Consider the following 19,732-nt stretch of genomic DNA (forward strand, 5'->3'; position numbering starts at 1 on the left):
GCAGAGTTTATTCTTGAAGAAACGCGGTCACCAGTGATAACCCTGGAATGTTCGATGCTGCATAAGTGCCGATGCACCTTGCCGCCATTCAGTTTTTATCGATGACCAATGCTCAGTTCACCGCTCTCAATGCACCGAGTGTCGGACTTAGCGTTTCTTGGGCACCCAAGAAAAAAGTTTCACCTTTCAACTGCTGCCCGCTTCAACATCAGTCATAACCTCATCAAGTACAAGTTACCAGTGGTTTCAATCCAATAAGGACACGTTAATAAAATATGCGACTCGCCTGAGATATTTTTATCAGGAACTTCTCCCGAAAGATTTTGAAAGGGAAGGTCATGGTGGGCCCCTCTCTAAGTGACGCCTCAGATAAACAAGTATGAGGTAGCGCATTGTTGAGATCTGCGAAAATACTTGAGTACAAACTTAAGCCGATTTAACACTGAAGATGAGTAGACAGGGCCACAGCGATTCAATGTTGAGCTCACTAAGACTAACTCACAAAATATATTTTGCACTTAGGATTCACTCGAACTCATTGGAGCCAAACTCTCCCAAATATTACTCACCCCGACTCAGAATCATGAGCGAGTTTGCCGAGCTGTGGTGCCAGCCACTGACTTACACTGGTGGGCTTAGAACGGGAACAGTGAAAAGACTGCTTCGTGTCACACTGCACTGTAATGTGGCACACGTACCCATAAGCCGCAGCGCTCGATCGAGGTTTGAGAAGTCCTTGGCGTCGTCAATAACTGGGTCTCGCAGTGGTCCCTTGCTTTGGTGTTCCTTAGATCGGGAGTTGTTCTTGAGCAGTTTCTCGGACTCTGATGAGCAAAAGTACTGAGTGCATCCATGGCGCAGGTACTGCATCCAGAAAAAGTTACGGCACAAATTCGTGATGTGATGTGATGTGATGACAACATAGTCTTCAACCAGTAATTGAAATAAATAGTCAGATATATTGAACTTTTTCCCTGTTGTCTCGAAAATCACAGGATTTTTTCAATCTGTTATTTTGAACATAGTAGGTTATAATATATACTCCATCACCCCAGAGCTTATGAGCTTTAGTGATATCAAGTAGGCTTTTCCGCAACATCCTCGAAGGTGTGCAAAGTGCTATGTGGCATAACATAACATTCACGCGTGATGGCTTTGCTAACTTGCGCAGGCACTTCAGCTGCGCTTGTCGATCATCATGCAAAACAGTATCTCCATGAGAGATGGCAGATTTACAACACTTCAAGCTTACGTCTTATTCCTTTCTTTCTTTTCTTTTCTTTCACTGCCGTGAGAAGCATACCTAGGGTAGCCATCTGTTCGATTTCAAACCGGCCCGATTGAATCTCTAAGATAGTGAACCAGTTGCCAGTCAGCATGTAAGACCGGCTGCAAATGGCCGTTTTTTTTTTTTTTTTGTCGTAACGAAGCAAATATTTCTTTTCTGGGGCGTTATACAAGATGTCAGCTCAACTACGCAAACGCAAAGACACACACACACTGCCAGAGTACTGAATCCCTTAAAGCACTGGCATTCATTAAAAAAAATGAGGCACAGTCACATGGCATGGAATTGCCATATTAAGCACATCAGTCACAAACTTTGTAAAGATTTAGGTGTGCGATTCCAGAATATATTACCTATGGAACAAAAAAATTTTTGAATACGATGCTCTTTTTTCATCCCATTTACATTATCGTCATATGGTCTGGTATACAGGCTCTAAAGCGTCATTAAATGACCTAGTCATGCAACCAAAAAATGCCTTGCAATCTATTGAAGGTGAATCCTATAACACACACACACTGCTTCATTATTTTCAAAATATAGAATTTCGCAAATATTGTTTAGCACATTGCCCATATTCAACTTGTTTATATGCATTCCCAACAGATCTCCCATATTGATGCTGGCCACACTTGCAATACATTCTGCACAGATGAGTGAGTTCGTGCAAGTGAGTTCAAGGACAGTGCTCACATGGAAATCGTCAGGGCTGGTTATTCGAAGCTGCTGCCTGAGCTCATTGGGTGCACCAGCGCAGAGTTGGTAAAAGATGTGGTAGTTCCGTTCACCCTTGCTTTGGCCACAGATGCGAGACTTTTCCAGCAGGTAGTGAGAGATGAAGCCGCCCACTACGCTGCACTGCAATACATGGAGACAACACTTGAGACATGCTCTCCTTCCTGTCACATAAGGCAACTTGAAGGCACTTTGAGGGGGGTGTGCTTCACCGTTAGTGCCACTTGCAGGCTGCCACATGGCAAAGTGCACCTGCCAAACTCACTTCGCTGTGACGGAGTGACTAGCCTCGGTGGCTTGTGAGTATATCCCTAATCGAGTTCATCCCATCCTTTCAAAATCATTTTGGAAAGTAGGAATATTGTGATCTATCAAAACATACTCTACTACAAAAACCGACTATTCTCACTCAGGCTGTTAACAGCAACGACCGCCAGGTGCATGCCCCAGTGCGCACCATGCAATGGCTGTGGCCGCAGTGTTTATGAATTAAGTTTATTAACACGATCCAAAGGCTCAACAGCGTGTCCCCTGCTGCGAGGCATTGACAGTATTTTGATGTGTTGAGCAAGCTCCTTGGCCACGACTCAGGAGCTGAGTGACGATGAGCGAGCAGTGATGACATGAACAATTTTAGTGTTGTTTTCCCGGTGTCTACATGTGGTACTGTCAGGCGGTAACGCCTGGCTGCCTGGCTAAAGCTTCACTTGCTTTGTTTTGCTTGGTTTGCGCAGCACTTTTGTTGTGCCGCTTCAGGCGATAGGTTGTGCAGTCGTGAGCGCAAATGTGATTATTTGAAGCTGCGGTCATTACGAGCAAGTTACACGCACGCAGCATTCATATGTCTTGCTACCCAGCATAGACCAAGCACGTGTCTCAAACTGGCTTGTCCCTGCTAGGTTCAGTTTCAGAATCACTGCTCAGAAGAAGATCGAACCAAAAATGGTTCGTCACTCTGAGAATTACCGCCATTAATATTCCTCAGCGTTTTCATCGTCGCTTGTGGATGCTGATGACGCCGGCGACAACAATGGGGCTAGCGAAGACATGCCTACACACTGCCCGCAAAGCAGACGAAATGTCAACTCAAACTCTCGTTACCATTTCATGTGGCGACGTGATCAGATGGGGCAAGACTTCGAGAGGGGACCGCTTGGCAGCACTTGCATGCTTTGCACCGGTTTCGAATTGGGTTCGATAATGGTCACACTAATCGATATTATACATATATTATGTCATCCCTCTGCTGCATTATTAGTACCAGATCGTTAACTAAGAGATTGATAAATACTCATTGACACCACTGCTCTTTTAGTATTGCAAGTGGATGTGGATGGATTGTTCGTGCATGACACTAGTCTGTCAAAAGAAGTCAGAACTGCCATACAGTGGTAGTTTAATGCAAATTCACACCACTATGCTTTTGTAGGAGATGCGTACATGCCCCACTGCCCAGTGTTCATTTCAACAGTGGACCATTCTGTGAATAGATATGTATAAGCACAAACACAAAAAATAAAATCACGAATCTGGGTTCTTGATATATATGTACATTAATGCAAAAAAAAAAAAAACATGAAAGAAGGACATGCACGTACATCATATACAAATGCTCCCAAGGAATGATATCCCATACGCACATTGCTCATCCAGTCCAAAAGGTGATGTCCGCAATGAGACCCACATTTGTCTTCCAACTAAGCTACTTGTGTTCATAAAGAAGAGCAATATGATTTAGCCTTGCTTGTCTCATTGCCAAGCTCATTAACTCGTCGGAGGCAGGGGAAAGATCTCTCTTAGTTCGCACAGCCTGACTGGCACAGTTACCACAATTTTAAATGACTTGGCTATTTCAGGATGCAGCCCTCTCATATGCACATGTGAACGTTACCTTCAAGCGTTCTGCCTTACAATGTCGCACAGCATGTTGTAGCGCAGCTTTACAGTGTGAACTGTAAAACTGAAATACATATGTGGCATCGGCACTTCCAGTGAGAAACTGCTCTACTGGTGATGTACTGCCAGCGGGATATCGGTCTTCTACGAAGAACAACACCGGGCCCACTGCATTGTCTTAAGGAGAATGAAACACACAGCCTGCAGATCCATTGACGTGGCTGTGTGCATTTTTTTTTTTTTTTTTTTTGAAACTGGGATCAATGGCTCTTGAATGTCAAGCTTACTAGTTTCAGCCAGGCTCTTGGGTCAAAAGTGGGAAAAGCTTTGATGGAGTTGGCTCCCTCTAGCAGTTTAATCATTCTTCTCGCATTGTCAAGCAATAAAGATTGTTTCTGTCCAGTAGAGCGCAATGTTTCTAGATGCAAGTATACTGGTGTCATTAGTTTGATAAATCCAACTTTGAAGGCACCTCCAGTGCCTCCAGTGGGGGGAAACAACCTCGGTGGGTGCATCACCCCCACCAAGGAAGTTTATGGGAACACGCACCCCGTAAATGGCGGAAGGAATTTGCCTTTTTGCTAGCTAAAACATTACAAGTCTCATGCATTTCTAAACAGGTGTGTGGGTTGCCACTTTATTTTTCTTTCAAACATTCAAGAATATGAGTGGGGATTAGGGTGACATTGGTCATGTTGTGGCGGAAGCGTGGCGAGCAGGCAGAGTTTCCAATGAGGTCAAGCAATGCAACATTCATACTTGGAGGGCACACTCACAGACATACAAACGAATAAACGGGTCAGCTTTAGCGAAAATCATGAGTCAATTCATACAGCCATGAAACGAGTTCCCCTTGCACTGCAGCTAATTCGTAAAACAGATGTGAATTGCGCGTTTTGGGGAGTATTGAATAATAAAATATGTAGGGTTTTTTTCTTGGAGAAACCCAGCCTATCTGTACAAGCCAAAAATTGATACCCGAAAACTAACCCGAAAATCGCTTAGCACAAGTGCATCCCACATGAAACAAATCTGTGCTGCATTTGCAAACACACCCTAAGGAACTAAATTGTCTTATTCACAAGTGAACACATGAAGGAAGCAATGCAACCCAAAGAACAGCGATTACGTTTGACTATACTTTATAGAGAAGCGATTGTCACTCAGTGTAATAATGAATATACACATATGTACAAATACTATACCTTCCTTACTATATGGGTTTAATTCAGCACTTCATATCTCTCAATCAATTGTATACTCTCCCTAAGTATACCTTACACGTATAACTATCATGCAAACAGCAGCCCTTTCCTAGCGTGCTTCAGAAATGATATTTTTAGAAATTAAATTAGGGTGGTGTGAAGCTATTAGGATCCTTGAACAATGAATCGAACGATATCATATTCACTTAGATTTATAATTTAAAAGGTAGGTATTCCAGATTTAAAAGTACTCGATTCAGTATGAAAAGTTAATATTCGCGCGCTCCTACAAAATAAACAGCACTGTACACATGGTTGGGAAAACTTGGAGGCCTCATCAAGAGCAGAAAGGGTCCGGTGCGGTCTACACGAGTGCTAAAAAAAAATTAGCTGACGTCACAGGCCACCAAAATTTTTGAAATCATGACGTCATAACGCGGCATCGCCGCTTGGTCTTAAGTCAGCAGACCCCAAGAAACTGATACCGCGTGAGGGGCAGGAAGCTTTCGGTAAGGGGATACAGTGGACTGAGAAGAAAAAAACTTTGGCTGCGTTGGCTTCCAAATCCTCTTAGACAAATCCATAAGAGACAGAGTTTTATTGGGATAGAAATTTCGCACACCCCCTGCGCACTTGCTGGGCTTTCGCGAATGCGAGGGCGCACCTGTCAAAATCCGGTCACGCACATGGTATTGCAGATCTTTTCAGTCCAGTTCAGGACCGCAGCACAGTGGTGTGGCAAACGAAGCGACCACATGAAACGGTTGCTTTATGAGTCCTCACCGATTTGAGCACTCATTGCACTAGCATGTATGTAGACCATTGCGAATACTTGCGCACAGCTCTTTTTTTTCCCCCAGAATTCCAAGTCTTTCTTTTTTTTTTTAAGTTTAAAGGGGCTCTGGAACACTTTTTCCAGTAACTGTGTAATAAATTCTCAACAAGAACCTATTGCCTCACGGATTTTGAAAATTTTAAGCATCCGTCCAGTATGAACGGAGTTACAAAAATTTGTCACATACTGCAAACGCACTCTCTCTTCTCTCGTCCTGAAGAAAGCGCTGAAGCTAAGCAGTGTGGGATGGCAGGGGGAAAAAAAATACGTCACACGCCCCTCGTGACCTTGAGCACTGTTTTTTTTTTTCTTCGAATAAGCTGCTTTTTCAGTGTGATCGCAAATGCACGTGTGGACAAGTTGCAGTCTCCCACTAAGATCCCTGTAACAACCAAGCACGCCATGTTCAAATCAGCCAAAGGCTGATCTGATAAATGGCCTTCAACCAGTAATTTTCAAGTGTCTTCAGTCATTTGTTGAGATATGAAAAAGCAATTTTTAGCTGACTGATAATTTATTGTTCATTCCAGGCCGCATGCTGCATTATAATATTTAGCTTGCGTGTTTTCGAGAGCCCCTACTATTGATCGGCAGCGTTTTCTGACCATGCTCAAAAAGTGTTGCAGAGCCCCCTTCAAATCCCACCCCCTTTGTGCTTTCACCACCTTCAATGTCTCGACAGCATGCTAGCTGATTGAGACCCTTGGCTTAGCCAGTGGAAGCTGCAAAAGTGGTCTGGGTATCACATTTGTCATTTGGGTGGCTGGGCCGGGGTAGGATAGGCGGCTTACACATTTATGGCAGCCCCCAGTGAGCACCCGTATCAGCGGGACATGATTGAGCGCGTCTTCGTTTTCTGCTCACATTTCTAGGTGTGTATGGCGGCTGATGCCGTCGATACTGAGAGAGTAAATGAGCTATGTTGCACACTTTCGTCAGTGAAGGCCGGGTGCCTAGAACATAAGATATAACATGATCTACATGAGCGAACAAATTATTTGCTTAAATTCAGTTTTGCTAAAGATAAATGATGCACGTCTTGTCTATTTCGCACATTCCAAGCTTTATTCCTGCTACCTCTCTGCTAGATCAGTCAAGGCCCACTACAAAAAGAAAATGGCAGTCACATCAATGATTTTCGAAAATACAATAATCATTTACAACACGTGTTACCGTTATGTGAGTAATTATTACGCTAGCAAATACATCTTTTATCAAGAAGACAACGTACTAAAAATCATGTTTCGAAGTTTCAGAAAGCATCGGGTCGCATGACATTTGTTTCGCTGCACGCGGCTGGAAACGCTAGAGCCCACGATGCCGGAAACGCTAGAGCTCACGCAGCCATGCACACTTTTCACTGCAGTCTGGGAAATATAGCTCGCTAACTCACGGCTCACAAGATAGTTACTGTGCATATGCGAGCAAGACTGTTTTCCACAAAGTTGCTCACAAACTATCTACAAACTTGTCAATGGGCCTTTTTCAAGTCTGAACAGCACCTCCATAAAACTCACTTGAATCGAAATCTAGGCTTCGTGGCCTCCGAAGTTATTCGCCACGCACTGGTAAAAGAATCTTGTGGGCTTAGTATTCTTCGGGATGATTTGCAAATGATGCCTGGTGCCCCTCAGTTCGCACCTGTCACCAGCCTGTGCAACGTTTAGAGAAGCTGTTTGGCCTAGAGTTACTGTATATGCTACCCTTAGATAACAGAGTTGCGCCAAGGTACGCCATCTTGGGTTGAAATGTCTTGTGGGAGAGCCACTCACCACCCACGTAGGAGCGGTGCTCGCACTTCAAAGCCTTTGCTTTACTTATGTTTCTCTTTCTTACTATTTTTCATGAAGGTACGAGCAAAAATCTATTGGTCCGGTCATGCCTAGAAACCTTAATTTTATGTTTACGTTCTTGGTATGTAATAATGAAATGAAGTTCATCGGCTCGTTGAACCAGTGCGATATATATTGATAGTTGGGAACACATTAGCTCCTTTCCGCTGTTTTTCCAACTTATAGACATGAATTTATTTTTGCACTTTTGATCGCGATCGAGCCATTTGGGGGTAGAATTTTTTCGTCTCGTTGAGCTCATTTCTGCAGGCGAAACAAAGTCTGAGCAGTCAATTTCTCTTTTCTGATCTCTAATTCTCGGATTCCCGCAAGTGCAACAGACAGGGACTGGTGAGGAACAGCCAATCAGGCTTAAGTGCAGGATTGCCAGTTCAGCTTATGTGTGAGGAAGCCAGCTATAGTTTTATAGTTTTCAACTTAATCGAGCTGGACAGCGACTGAAAGTGGCCATGCGACGATCATGTTACACGCGGCTTTTGTATTACGCTTGTATTACCATCGCGGCTTAGGACAGATGATGTGAATTGTAGTTCAACAGCCCAGGCGTGTCAATCATTTATTTCACTTAAATGGCCCGTAAACCACCTAGAGGTCGAAATTCAGTTGTGGTGGGGAAATTGTGCACGAGTGTATGACGAACACGGAACCGTGAGAATTTTTCGATACGGTGCAGCAATAGCGGAGATAGACGCGTTTGATTATCGAAACAGCGACAATCACTCTTTTCGTTCTCTCCTGCGCATCCCACCACTGGCATCTTAAGCCGCTTTGCCTTCTCGCCAAGTGTCCCTCCCAATTTCGCGTGGCATATGCCGTCGCTGATGCACTGCTTGAAACACCGTCTACATCCAGTCATTGTTGCGACTGCAGCCGTCGACTCTGTCAGTAGCGCTGTAGCTGCACGATTGTTGACAAACCGTGGCTGCTGTAATCGTGCTGGTATGAACCCTGTGTTGCGCACACGGCTTCAAAAGATCGCCAACCCGATGGCCACGTACGGGGACACGCCGTGCCAGTTGCGTTACAGGCTGCAGTAGCTGACTCGTGAGCGGGCGCACGCACGCAACATGATGAACAACAACAAGCAGCGTAAACAGCTGCTTGCAGAATGACCGGAAGTCGCAGGCTCTTGCTCGACCAATCAGAATATTTGGCTTGGCGAGTCAGAGATCCGGCACAGCACGTCACACACAGTCCCAAACATCCCAAAAAAAAATGAGGGATTCCTTCTTGGAATTTGTGGCGTACCGGCGGCTTGTAGCGCTGCCACGTGTAGATTTGTTGATCATGACGGCATTCTGCACACGAAGCGAGTTTATTTGAAATGCTTGAAAAAATATCAGAGGTGATTCACGGGCCCTTTAAGGTTTGAAAGCTGCATTATATTCACGTGTTAGGCACAACACCTTGCAAATTTGAATAGTTCTAAATTAACTTCTCCCTTTAATTTTAGCGTTTTACCCATCAGATCAATTTGGACATATGCAGCCGACACAGGCTGACCAGCTCTGCATGGAACATATTCACTGAATCTGTGGGTAAATTAAGCAAGTCAGTGGATAGAGAAAAAGAAGCCAAGCATTTATTCCTTCCTCACTGAACAATGGCCTTTCTATAGCAACACCCACTGCACTTGCGTTTAATCACATGGGCTGTTTGTCGTACAATTCAACACAAAATGCACTTGCTACCACATTTCTATCCTTTAACATGCAACATGGCTGCAATACCGAAGAAGCCCGGCTAGAATAACAGTCCATGTCAACCACACTTGATTTGCCTGGTATCTGTGAAGCATCGACAATGTCCGCTTAGTGTTCCTTTCTCTGCAGTGCAATTAAACCACCTATGACTACGTGATAGCGCTCAGTGAATAAGGGCGCTGATCTCTTGCAGGCGGAGCGAGCGGCGCCCGGAAAACAGAAGCGCAACTCTGCTACCTAAAGGTAGCATATACAGCAACTCTCGTTTGGCCTTCTGACCCCTCCGCCCACAAAATTATGGTGCGCATCAAGAAGTCGCCACCCCTTCGCATGCGCAGACTAGTCTCTCGAAAAAGGCCCTTTGTTATACTATTGCTCAAACGGTGTCACGTGAAATAGTCCAACACAAAATGCTAAACACTCGTCACCTCCCTGCAAAGGGAAAGCAGACTACCAGGTAATGTCCAACGAGTCTCAAGGCAAGGTCAAATTTGTGTACTTCAAAAACGCTTCTACGGACCCCTGGCTACAAAGGCGAGCAACCACTCTGGTGCTGGAGTCCTCAGCGCTATTGCCTAACCTCCTCGTCAGGAATGTGACATGCTTTCTTCCCTTCTTCCTTTCTGTCGCTCCCTCTCTTTCCTTCTTTTAGCAGCCCCTCGTGAGTTACAATGTGCATTGAAGATGTAGCGACTTGATTTAGCCACGGGGCTAAACACTGAAGTCTGGAGTCTGGAGAAATAACTCATACGTGTTTCGACGGCAGTAATGTTTAGCGGTGTCGCTTTTGACAAACGACGAAACTGAGGGGAGACAACTTCATGATATTTTTTACAAATGGCGCCACCACCAAAAAAATATTTGCGTGATTTATTATTTCTCGAAAATCTATTGTTTCAAGCACAGCCTCGTAAAGTTAGTGAGCACTAGTAATTACAAGACATGACATAGTTCTGCTAATGTGCAATAACTTGTTGCAAATTAGCCTACAAAGAAAAAATACAAGTAAACTTTTATGAACCTGGCAAGCAGAAAAATGAGGTAAATTCACTGCTTTCCTACAAAATTTTCTAGTTAACTTGAGACAATTTTCGCTTCAGAGGAACCCAGAAAAAGGCTTGATGTTTTGAATATTAAAAATTTCAGAGTATCCACTTGCATTGTTTAGTCACTTCGTTGGTAATGCCTGAACATGAGGAGCCATAAATTGCCGTATTCGAGTAGTAACAATTCGTGTGAAACATTCATCAGAACGCAAAACTGCTTCGCACAGACATTAACTGTTACGTTATCATGCGAAAATGGTTATTTTTCATATGTCTCGGGAATATTGCTCTTACAAGTTCGAAAAGTACTCCAGCACACATTGCAGCATACCAAATTTTGCGCAATGAAATGATCTTACCAAGAAATATATGTTGTAGAGCATTGAAAACAATTTCGAATGAATAAAAATGTGAAAAGTGTGTATTTTTGGTTGTCAGCTGGTAAACAGTGCAATAAAAACACTATATGTGCAAAGATATTCATAACAAAGAAAATTCCAAATACACATTTAGAAGAAAAATGACCCACAAACAGTATAGGAAATAATAAATGTCATACAAAAAGTTTATATTTACAAAGACACAGGAAATCAGAACCGAGGTGCTGCTTCGTTGCTCGTGCCATGCGGTGAAGCATTGCCTGGTTTTCCATAAGACACAAGTGAACTCTTACACATTTCTCAGTAAATTTTTGTTTTTTGGGGATAAGAGCCTCCAGGTTTTTTAATATAGATGGATGCGACGTGATGTGAATAATCCCTTTGTAAATCAGATGTCTAATGAACTTCACTATTTCATCGAGTGTCATTTCTTTCCATGAGCCAATTCACCCCGCTTAGATTGGCATTCCTATATATGCATCTGAGCATATTTCTTAGCATTTTGCACATCTTATTAAAAAGAACAATATTGCACGCAGTTCTCAAACATTTTGCGCTGCTTCGTAGTCAGGGCCAAGACATGCTTTGGGAACATTTATGTCGCTTTGCAGCCGGCGCCCGCACACCATGCTCCAGCGAAGTGTGGACCTTACACGTAACCAGGATAGCTATAAGATTGCGCGCAAAGGTAAGCAACTGTGGACTTTCTGCGGAGGAGACAACTTGAGGCTGTAAACAACAGAACAAACCCATGAACGGCTGTGGATGTTTCAGGCTGACACAAAAAAATTGTCTACATAAAACTTGAAGCTGAGGTGCTGTCATCCTCGAACTCTAGCTCATCCTCACTCAATTCAAGTGGGGTTTTAAGACAGTTTTGAGCGGTGCATGTGTTTTGCAGCGCTGGTGCACACCTATGCGCATGTGATGACTACGCCATAGGGAGGGCAGGCTCAAGTTTGCGCTGAGCCGTTCACCGCCTTAGCTCAAATAGGGCAAAGCTCCGGTCGCTCTGACGGGCCGTGCTTACTGGGTTTTCCCATTGCGCGCAAAGAAAACGTGTTCTTTGAAGCGCTTATCTCTCATTTCGCAAGCTATGGGCAGCATTCCTTCGTCATTCTGGAAAGTAGGCATGCACTATTGCTACATTGTCAGCTGCTACAAAGGTTTAAACATGATGAAAACCTGAAAACTGCTCATCAAGTTTTACGGTTTCTAATGCAAAATACAGCAAATAGGCATCCGCTGTACATTCATGATTGGGCCCTGGCTTTCCAAGACAACTGTTGGTAGTGCGAAAGCGGTGGAACTTGCTAGCTTAATACACCACTGTTAAAATACTGTACTGTGAGTCTTGCAAATGTTTTATTCAGCTGATGGTTGTAAACTTCTCGTCACCACTCAGTGTAAACAGATTTGTGCTGCGGGTTCGCGCTGAGCATTTATACGTACAGGTCTTGCAAAGTACACCCACCGATAAGTTAGCACAATGAGGTGTTGTGATGCTAGGATCGAAGTCATGAGTTCGATTCCCTCATAAGCCAGATGCATTTCCACGGGAGCGAAGCACAGTAACAGTGCGCTCAGACTTTGGTGCAAGAAATGATAGACAGGGCGTGTTGGTGTTGCATATTTCAAGCGTACAGTGGTATGACGGTCAATGTAAACAAAAGTGACGCTTGGGGTGTGTGCACCCTCTGTCCGTTGTCATCGCGTTGTATACACTTGAAATAGATTTAGGTGAACATTAAAAAAAAAACCCTCAGGTGGCCGAAATCAATCTGGAGTCTCAAACCACAGCGTGCCTCCTAATGATATGAAGGTTTTGGCATGTAAAATATCATGTCCTTGCATGCACATGAGCCGCGGGCCTACTATGTATTGTGTGATATGACGACGACCAAGTGAGCTGTCCAAACAGCTGCATGATCACGCGTGGATATCATACGCTGCATGATCAAGCGTGGATATTATCCGAAATCAAACACGCACTGCAAGAAACATGCATGGTCGAAATGAACATAACATACTTTTTTCTGCACATCATTATACTTTTCAAAGGAGCAGCAAAAAATCTAAGGTGTCATTGAACTTACGATACGACCTTGTTAACGTTCGATGAATACCTTGAAAAGAGCGAAACTCTTATGAAACTGAGTACACCGCATTGAAATTGTGCCAGGGACCGAACAGGGCAGATGCACGTTTAGTGTCCTCACACTCACCGCCTAATACATTGAAAGCCGCATGACAAACTTGGCATTCAAGCAATATAAATCCAAACGCTATACACAAATGCACGCGAAAGCATGATGGTAGTTTGACGACAACTCCGAGAAGACACGAATGCCGCAGCAAATGTGCATTTTACTGGTAACAGACATAAAGAATAAGCCATCACTTCACTTGTAATGGCATAGAAATGCAGCTGTTCACCATCCACATTAACATAGCACTCACTCAGAGACGTGTCTGACTTGCTTGGTGCCCCAAAGGTTGTCAATCAATCGCTCTCGTTTCTGATAATGTTCACACCGTAAAAACATTTTTATAATTTTTTTTAAACATTCGGAGCAAGTCACAGATGACGCTGCACGTGAAGGGCGACCAGAAAACAGTGCATGCAGAGTGCGTGAACGTGTTAAGATAGTGCAGGCCGAAGGCGAGAGTGGGGTATCGAGCAACCAACTTATGGCAGAAAGGCGGCGAAACGCGCGTGGCGCAGGGCACCCTGGCTGAGGTTGGGAGGCCCATAGCAGCGACTAGTGGCACTATATGCGACCCTGTGTCTGATATGGCGATACAAGCAAACTAAAGCTGCTGGCAACTGGCTGAGAAGGCCATCTTGACACTTAAAACATGCAGCATGCTATTGGAAATACTTTTTGTAGAATAAATTTTCCCTGACTCCTGGCAATAGTAGTCGATTGAATAACTGACATAAATTTCTGGCAATTATTACTAACACAATATTATTACGTGACAATATTACTAACACCAGAAGCAGTAAGCCGATATGAAACGCTGGTGCTCGCAAGGATGGTAGCCCTGGACATTGCTACATAAATCAACTTCAGCGGATGAGGCCAGCGCCAAGTGACATAAACCCAATGTGATGACTGTAGCATAGGAGTACATATGTAATGTTTTTAAAATTGGATGGCCAGCACTGCAACCACAATTGACATGTCACGAACATTAGGGTCTGTTTGAAAAGTAGTTCCGAGACCTTGCAGGCTCTCTAATAGAATACTTGATTGCCATGCAGTATGCTGGGGTTAAATCACTGCTGGAACACTGACATTTATATCTTTGCATTCGTCATGTCAATGCTGCCCAAGTCAGCCTGTTCCTAATGTTCGCACGCGAAAATTACCCATGCTCAGGGGCGCAACAGCCGAAACAGAATTTGGAGCAATTTTAAGAGCAGTAGAATGTTACTTTTGGAGAACTAAAATCCAAATTTGGAGCAGGATGAAAAAAGCCCGCATCTAGAAAAAAATCTGTATAAACCATTCAAGGTCCCCTAAATCGTGCTGAGTGAATATGACCCCTGCTATTTAAATACAAGTAGTACTTTGAACCAAGTATACTCTAATACAAGAAGAACTTTGCGGGGTTTCCGTGCCACTTAAAAATAATGACATGCACGCTATAGAGATATGGTGAGTATAGTTTCCTAAACCACAAGGTTGCTCACAGCATTTCTCGTGCTGTTTAAGATGATCACAACTGATGAGACGAGCAGCGCACCTGATGAGAAGAATTGATTTATTAGATAAACCAAACTACTAAAATATGTGCTTCAAACACATATACGTGCTTCAAACACATAGGGTCAACAAAGTGAGCTAACTGAATTTTGGCATTCAATTTTCATTTTGCCAACCTTATGCTCAGTGTTATTTCATGAATTCTTCAGTCTCCTTGCAGACTGAGTTATTCTGGGCCTTAACTGTGCCAAGTACCACCTCATGTTAGGAGAATACAAACCACTCTATCGGACAATCATTCATGAAGAGAGAACAATTACCCATACAGTTAGCCTATTTCACATCACCAACATTCAAGTTTATCCATTACTAAATTAAAAGAACACCAGGCCTGTGTGGAAGGTGCAGCACAGTTGCAGCAAAAGCTAGAGGAGCGGCCAAAGAACTGGCGTGGCTCAGCGGTAGAATAATGGGCTGGTACGCAGTGGACCTGGGTTTGAGACCCAGTTTGTCATGAGCGTTTCTTATTTACAGCGTTTTTTTTCTTATTTGGTGCGGTAGTGGTTAGAAACACCGGCGGCAGAAAACCACGCCGCTGCGCTTGACCCGTGTTGTGATCTCATAACAGCTTTCGCTGTAAAATTAGCCGTGTAACCAAGCCTTGTAACTCTGCCACGGGTCTCCTTATCCAGAGCCTTTCGGTATAATCATCCTCTGCGACACCTTTGTGTAAGAACACCGCTCATTCTGGTAGTTTGTGCTTTGCCACGACTGCCGCCATTGCACATCATTACCGAGTGCCATCAAATAAACACTACGCTTGCGCAAATATTCAAACAAATATTTGAGTATTAAAATTCGATTCGATTAGAATTTAAATGATTGGAAATTCTGAAGTATTCGAAATGAAAAAATAGGTGTATATCCATGCAAAAGTAATTTCAGTGCAGTGGAGGGTTGTTGTACTGTGACAATAACATTCCAAAGAAAAACCGCACTACTGTAAAGCCCCCGTTAAGGTTAAATGAACATATTCCCTTCACATCGATTCACCAATTTTTGTTTAAGTTTGACAGCTTACTACAACTTCTTTCTATTTAACAATCAATCAATCAGTTTGTTTTATTACCATGACATAAAAGGATGATTATAAGGTGTGAAACATACATATGAGGGTCGCCAAGTACAAGGAACTGCAACAGAACTCTTGGCGATCATTCATATAACACAAGAATTAACAGCCGTTTGAGCTGTAAAAACAAAACAAGCTAAGGACAGGAAAATGTGAAAGGCGACTTACAATGATTGTGTATTCTATTTTTTTTTCCTAGTGTCACCATTCCCGAGAAACAACCTTACACCTTTCTCTATGTATTGTGTTGTCAATAACAGCACCTGTGTGTGAAAGTTTCGTTTCAATCGCTAATGAGTTCGTTTTTTCTTCTATGTCCCTTGCAATACACAAAGCACAATTAAAAAACAAAAAGGCATAAAACTCAATAAATAATAACAAATACAGTATAAAGCTTCACAAATCTGGTACAAATAAAGAAAGAAGACAGATCAAGTATCTAAAAAATGATCATTTGATAAGCTTTTGAATAAAAAAAAATCTTACATTTTAATGATGTAAGCAAATTATTCCACAAGGAGATGGCACAGATGCGTGAAGATGATTTACCACAACTAATATGAACCCTAGTAAGTAAAAAGTTATTGCTAGCTGTAAACCTGGCAACGTTAGTTTAACTAAGAGCAGGAAGTTTACTCCTTATTTGTTCATTGAAAAACATAAATGAATTAAATTGAAAGAGGTAGTGAACAGTTAAGACATTGCACTGAAGAAGGTAAATAATCCTACTTTCGAGAGAACAGTTAAAAATAACGTGCTTTAAGCCTTCAATAGAAAATTTTAAAGCTTATATTTTATAGCTTCTTACATTCGACCAAAGTCTGCTACTTTTAAAAGTTTTTTCCACTTCCTCTGAACCAAAAAAAAAATGGTACTTGCACAAGACTTTTCATTGTTAAAAAATTATTGTGTAAATTGATTGGGCCATGATAAATGTGCTCAATTTATTTTAGTAATATGCAATACAGGCTATAAAAATTCGATACAAAATTATTCAACCAGATCCCTATTTGCTTTGAATTCATTTTGAATCTAAAATTTATTATTTGCATGATCCTAATAAACACCTTTACAGCAGTAACAGTATTGTTTACTGAGAATACCAGAAACAGTATTGTTTACTGAGAATACCAGCTAAAGCCCATTCGCTAACGACATTGTAAAGAGGAGAGTGATCTTTTACCGTTTTTGGCACAAGACTGAAATCTTCCGCATCATGCATCACTATATTCAATTCACAAGTCGAGATGGGCCAAGTCTACATTTTGACAATGCTTTCTCATTAGAGAAAAAAAAAGTCTCATGGGCTGAAGCCCAAATATCCCCAGAAAAGAAAGATATGCAGGAAATACCTTGCTGTTGAAATGGATCTCAATGAATTTCCCAAAACGGCTGCTGTTGTTGTTTCTCATGGTTTTCGCATTTCCAAATGCTTCAAGCACAGGGTTTGCTAGGGGGCGAGGAAAAAAAAAAAACAAATTGCAGATTGAAAATCAATTTTGATAGGCAAGTAAAAAGAGAGCCTATTTTTCTTCTTTTTGTACCCAATTGCATGGCAGAAAAATGTTGAAACAGGCTGCTAACTACAGTTTCCCACAGAAATCAGAGGCTGATCAGCCATGTGGCAACTGCCTCAGCCCAGTGATATTAAAGGCACATGTAAAGTAATTTGACAAGATAACCTCCTTGGCTTACAAACATGCATCAAACATCCACAGTAGGCATGGTGAACAAGGCTTTTACAGCAGCTGGTGGTACGACACATTGATTGATATGTGGGGTTTAACGTCCCAAAACCACTATATGATTATGAGAGACGCCGTAGTGGAGGGCTCCGGAAATTTCGACCACCTGGGGTTCTTTAACGTGCACCCAAATCTGAGCACACGGGCCTACAACATTTCCGCCTCCATCGGAAATGCAGCCGCCGCAGCCGGGATTTGAACCCGCGCCCTGGGGGTCAGCAGCCGAGTACCTTAGCCACTAGACCACCGCGGCGGGGCGTGGTACGACACAAACTAGGCCTTCTTGATTTGTATAAAGTCCTAATTGAGCGCGTTGTATATTGTACTGCAGGTAAACGTGCGTGAGGAGAAGCAACGAATGCAGCTGAAAAAGAGATAAAATGAGCCGGGCCATCTCCATTGTTCAGAGAGCGAACGTGATAACATCACCCCACCCAAAGGACGTGCTGTCGAAGCAAAGAGGAAACGCCTCACCAGTTTTGAACGGGCATGAAGAGACGCAAGTGGGAGGAGGTTCGCACAAGCAGCAAATGTCAACTTCGATTCTAAGGGTGTGTCATGATCTCTGGCACGCGCGATAACTTGGTAGTCATTAGAGGGCGACCCGTATACCCTTCGACGAGCTGAACTGTCAATGTAAAGAGACTGAGCAGAAAGAGCCTCTCTCCCTGAAGCAGCCATATTCTCTTACACCAGTGTTCTATAGAGTTAAGAGTGATATTGTTACGTGAATGACAAGTTGCTAGCACCATAGGCTACTGACATATTCATGACAGAAGTCGCAGCTGAACAGTTCAATAGCGAGAGATCTTCATTCGCTTCCACCGGCACAGATGCGCGTGGTTCACGCAGTTGGCATTATGCATGTAGCACGATCCTCAGTGGCAGATGCGCCGGCACGTCTATACATCAACATCACCGGGGGAGCTGTACGGCTTCAAGCATGCAACGTGTAACAATATCGCTGACCTACGGGGGAAGATAGAGATGGCGACGTAACAGGAGCAATTTTGTATGTTACGGGAGTCCCTGCATGAAGGACACAAAATGGGCCTGTGTACTGTGAGAACCGTTTTTCCGATAGCACAGCCAAAAAACTGGGTGTAAAGTTCATGTCTCTGTGCCGCTGGTTGTACAAATGACATTGGTACTCTTGGGAGGTGAGAAGGCGAGTACGAACTGTTTCCCGTGCATGCGCAGCTTGGGTAATAGGGTCAGGGGCATATTCGTTGGTCTGTGCTGCCAGAAACGGAATGACGGGCAATGTTGGTTCTGGACCGAACAATAGCAAAAAGTGTAACTGGCAGTGTCATGGGGTGAAAATTGTAGGCAAATGCCATGTATGAAAGAGCAAGGTTTCAGTCCAAGTGGTCTCAGGAAACATACATTGCAAGCTTGTTTGTAAGTGTTCAGTTCAATGCTGTGTGAGGCCATTTGTCCATGAATGGTACAACACAATGAACTAGTGCCTCGTTGCACAGGACTGCAGCATGTCCACTATGATTCTATAGAAAAGAGCAGCCAGGGTCTGTAGGCATCTGTCATTAATTCCCATGTTGCAGAGTCACATTGTGCAGAAGAAAATCAGCGACATCTGTGCGCAACTTGTTGGAAGAGCTCGTGTAATGGCTTACCACTTGGCACAGTCTGTGGCCCCAGCTATCGACTTGATGCCAGAGGAAGACATGGGAAAAGGGCCAAATAAGTCTAAGCTAAAGGGGAAAATAGTTTGGATGAAATGTCGAATGGCTGATGGCACTCAGTGGGAAGAGACATGGTGTTTTGAAGAGCTGGCATTTTTCGCACGCTCCAACGTCTCACATGATAGAGCATGCAAGCCCTAGCCAAAAGGAGCGACAACAGATACGGTCGTATGTGTGCAACACACTAAGGTGACTGGCAGGTGGAACATTGTAAAGTTCATGGAGAACAGTCGAGCGGAGATGTTTTGATACAACAAGCAGCAGGGCTGCTCTGTCTGAGTGATACTAGGGGCGGTATAGTGCATTATCTTGGAGTGTGAACCAGTGATAAGACCAGTTCGAAGATAATTATTCGGAGCATTCTATGGTAGCACGCAACAGTGGCTTTACTTGTCGGCAATGTGGGTCAGCTGAGAAATGAAGGGGATGCAAGCGTTGGAGTCAGAAATGATGCTCGATCGACTGACCAGATTGCAAAATAGGCAGTCAGTGTCTTGA

The 19,732-nt window shown here is 43.4% G+C and overlaps 1 protein-coding gene across 2 annotated transcripts in view; it reads right to left on the minus strand.

The window, feature by feature from the left end:
- jar (Myosin heavy chain 95F jaguar) overlaps positions 1-19,732 on the minus strand; it is a 255,795-nt gene that overhangs the window by 178,604 nt on the left and 57,459 nt on the right. For both annotated transcript variants that reach the window (XR_012895116.1, XM_037426322.2), the window contains exons 7-9: positions 17,139-17,236; positions 1,982-2,146; positions 699-864 (exon numbers count right to left, since the gene is read on the minus strand). Coding sequence is in view for 1 of the 2 variants with exons in the window: in XM_037426322.2 (XP_037282219.1) it covers positions 699-864; positions 1,982-2,146; positions 17,139-17,236 (429 nt within the window). In the remaining variant the exon portion in view is untranslated. The remainder of the gene's footprint in view (positions 1-698; positions 865-1,981; positions 2,147-17,138; positions 17,237-19,732) is intronic.

The sequence above is a fragment of the Rhipicephalus microplus genome, chromosome 5, assembly GCF_043290135.1.
Source record: "Rhipicephalus microplus isolate Deutch F79 chromosome 5, USDA_Rmic, whole genome shotgun sequence".
In the NCBI taxonomy this organism is placed as follows: domain Eukaryota; kingdom Metazoa; phylum Arthropoda; class Arachnida; order Ixodida; family Ixodidae; genus Rhipicephalus; species Rhipicephalus microplus.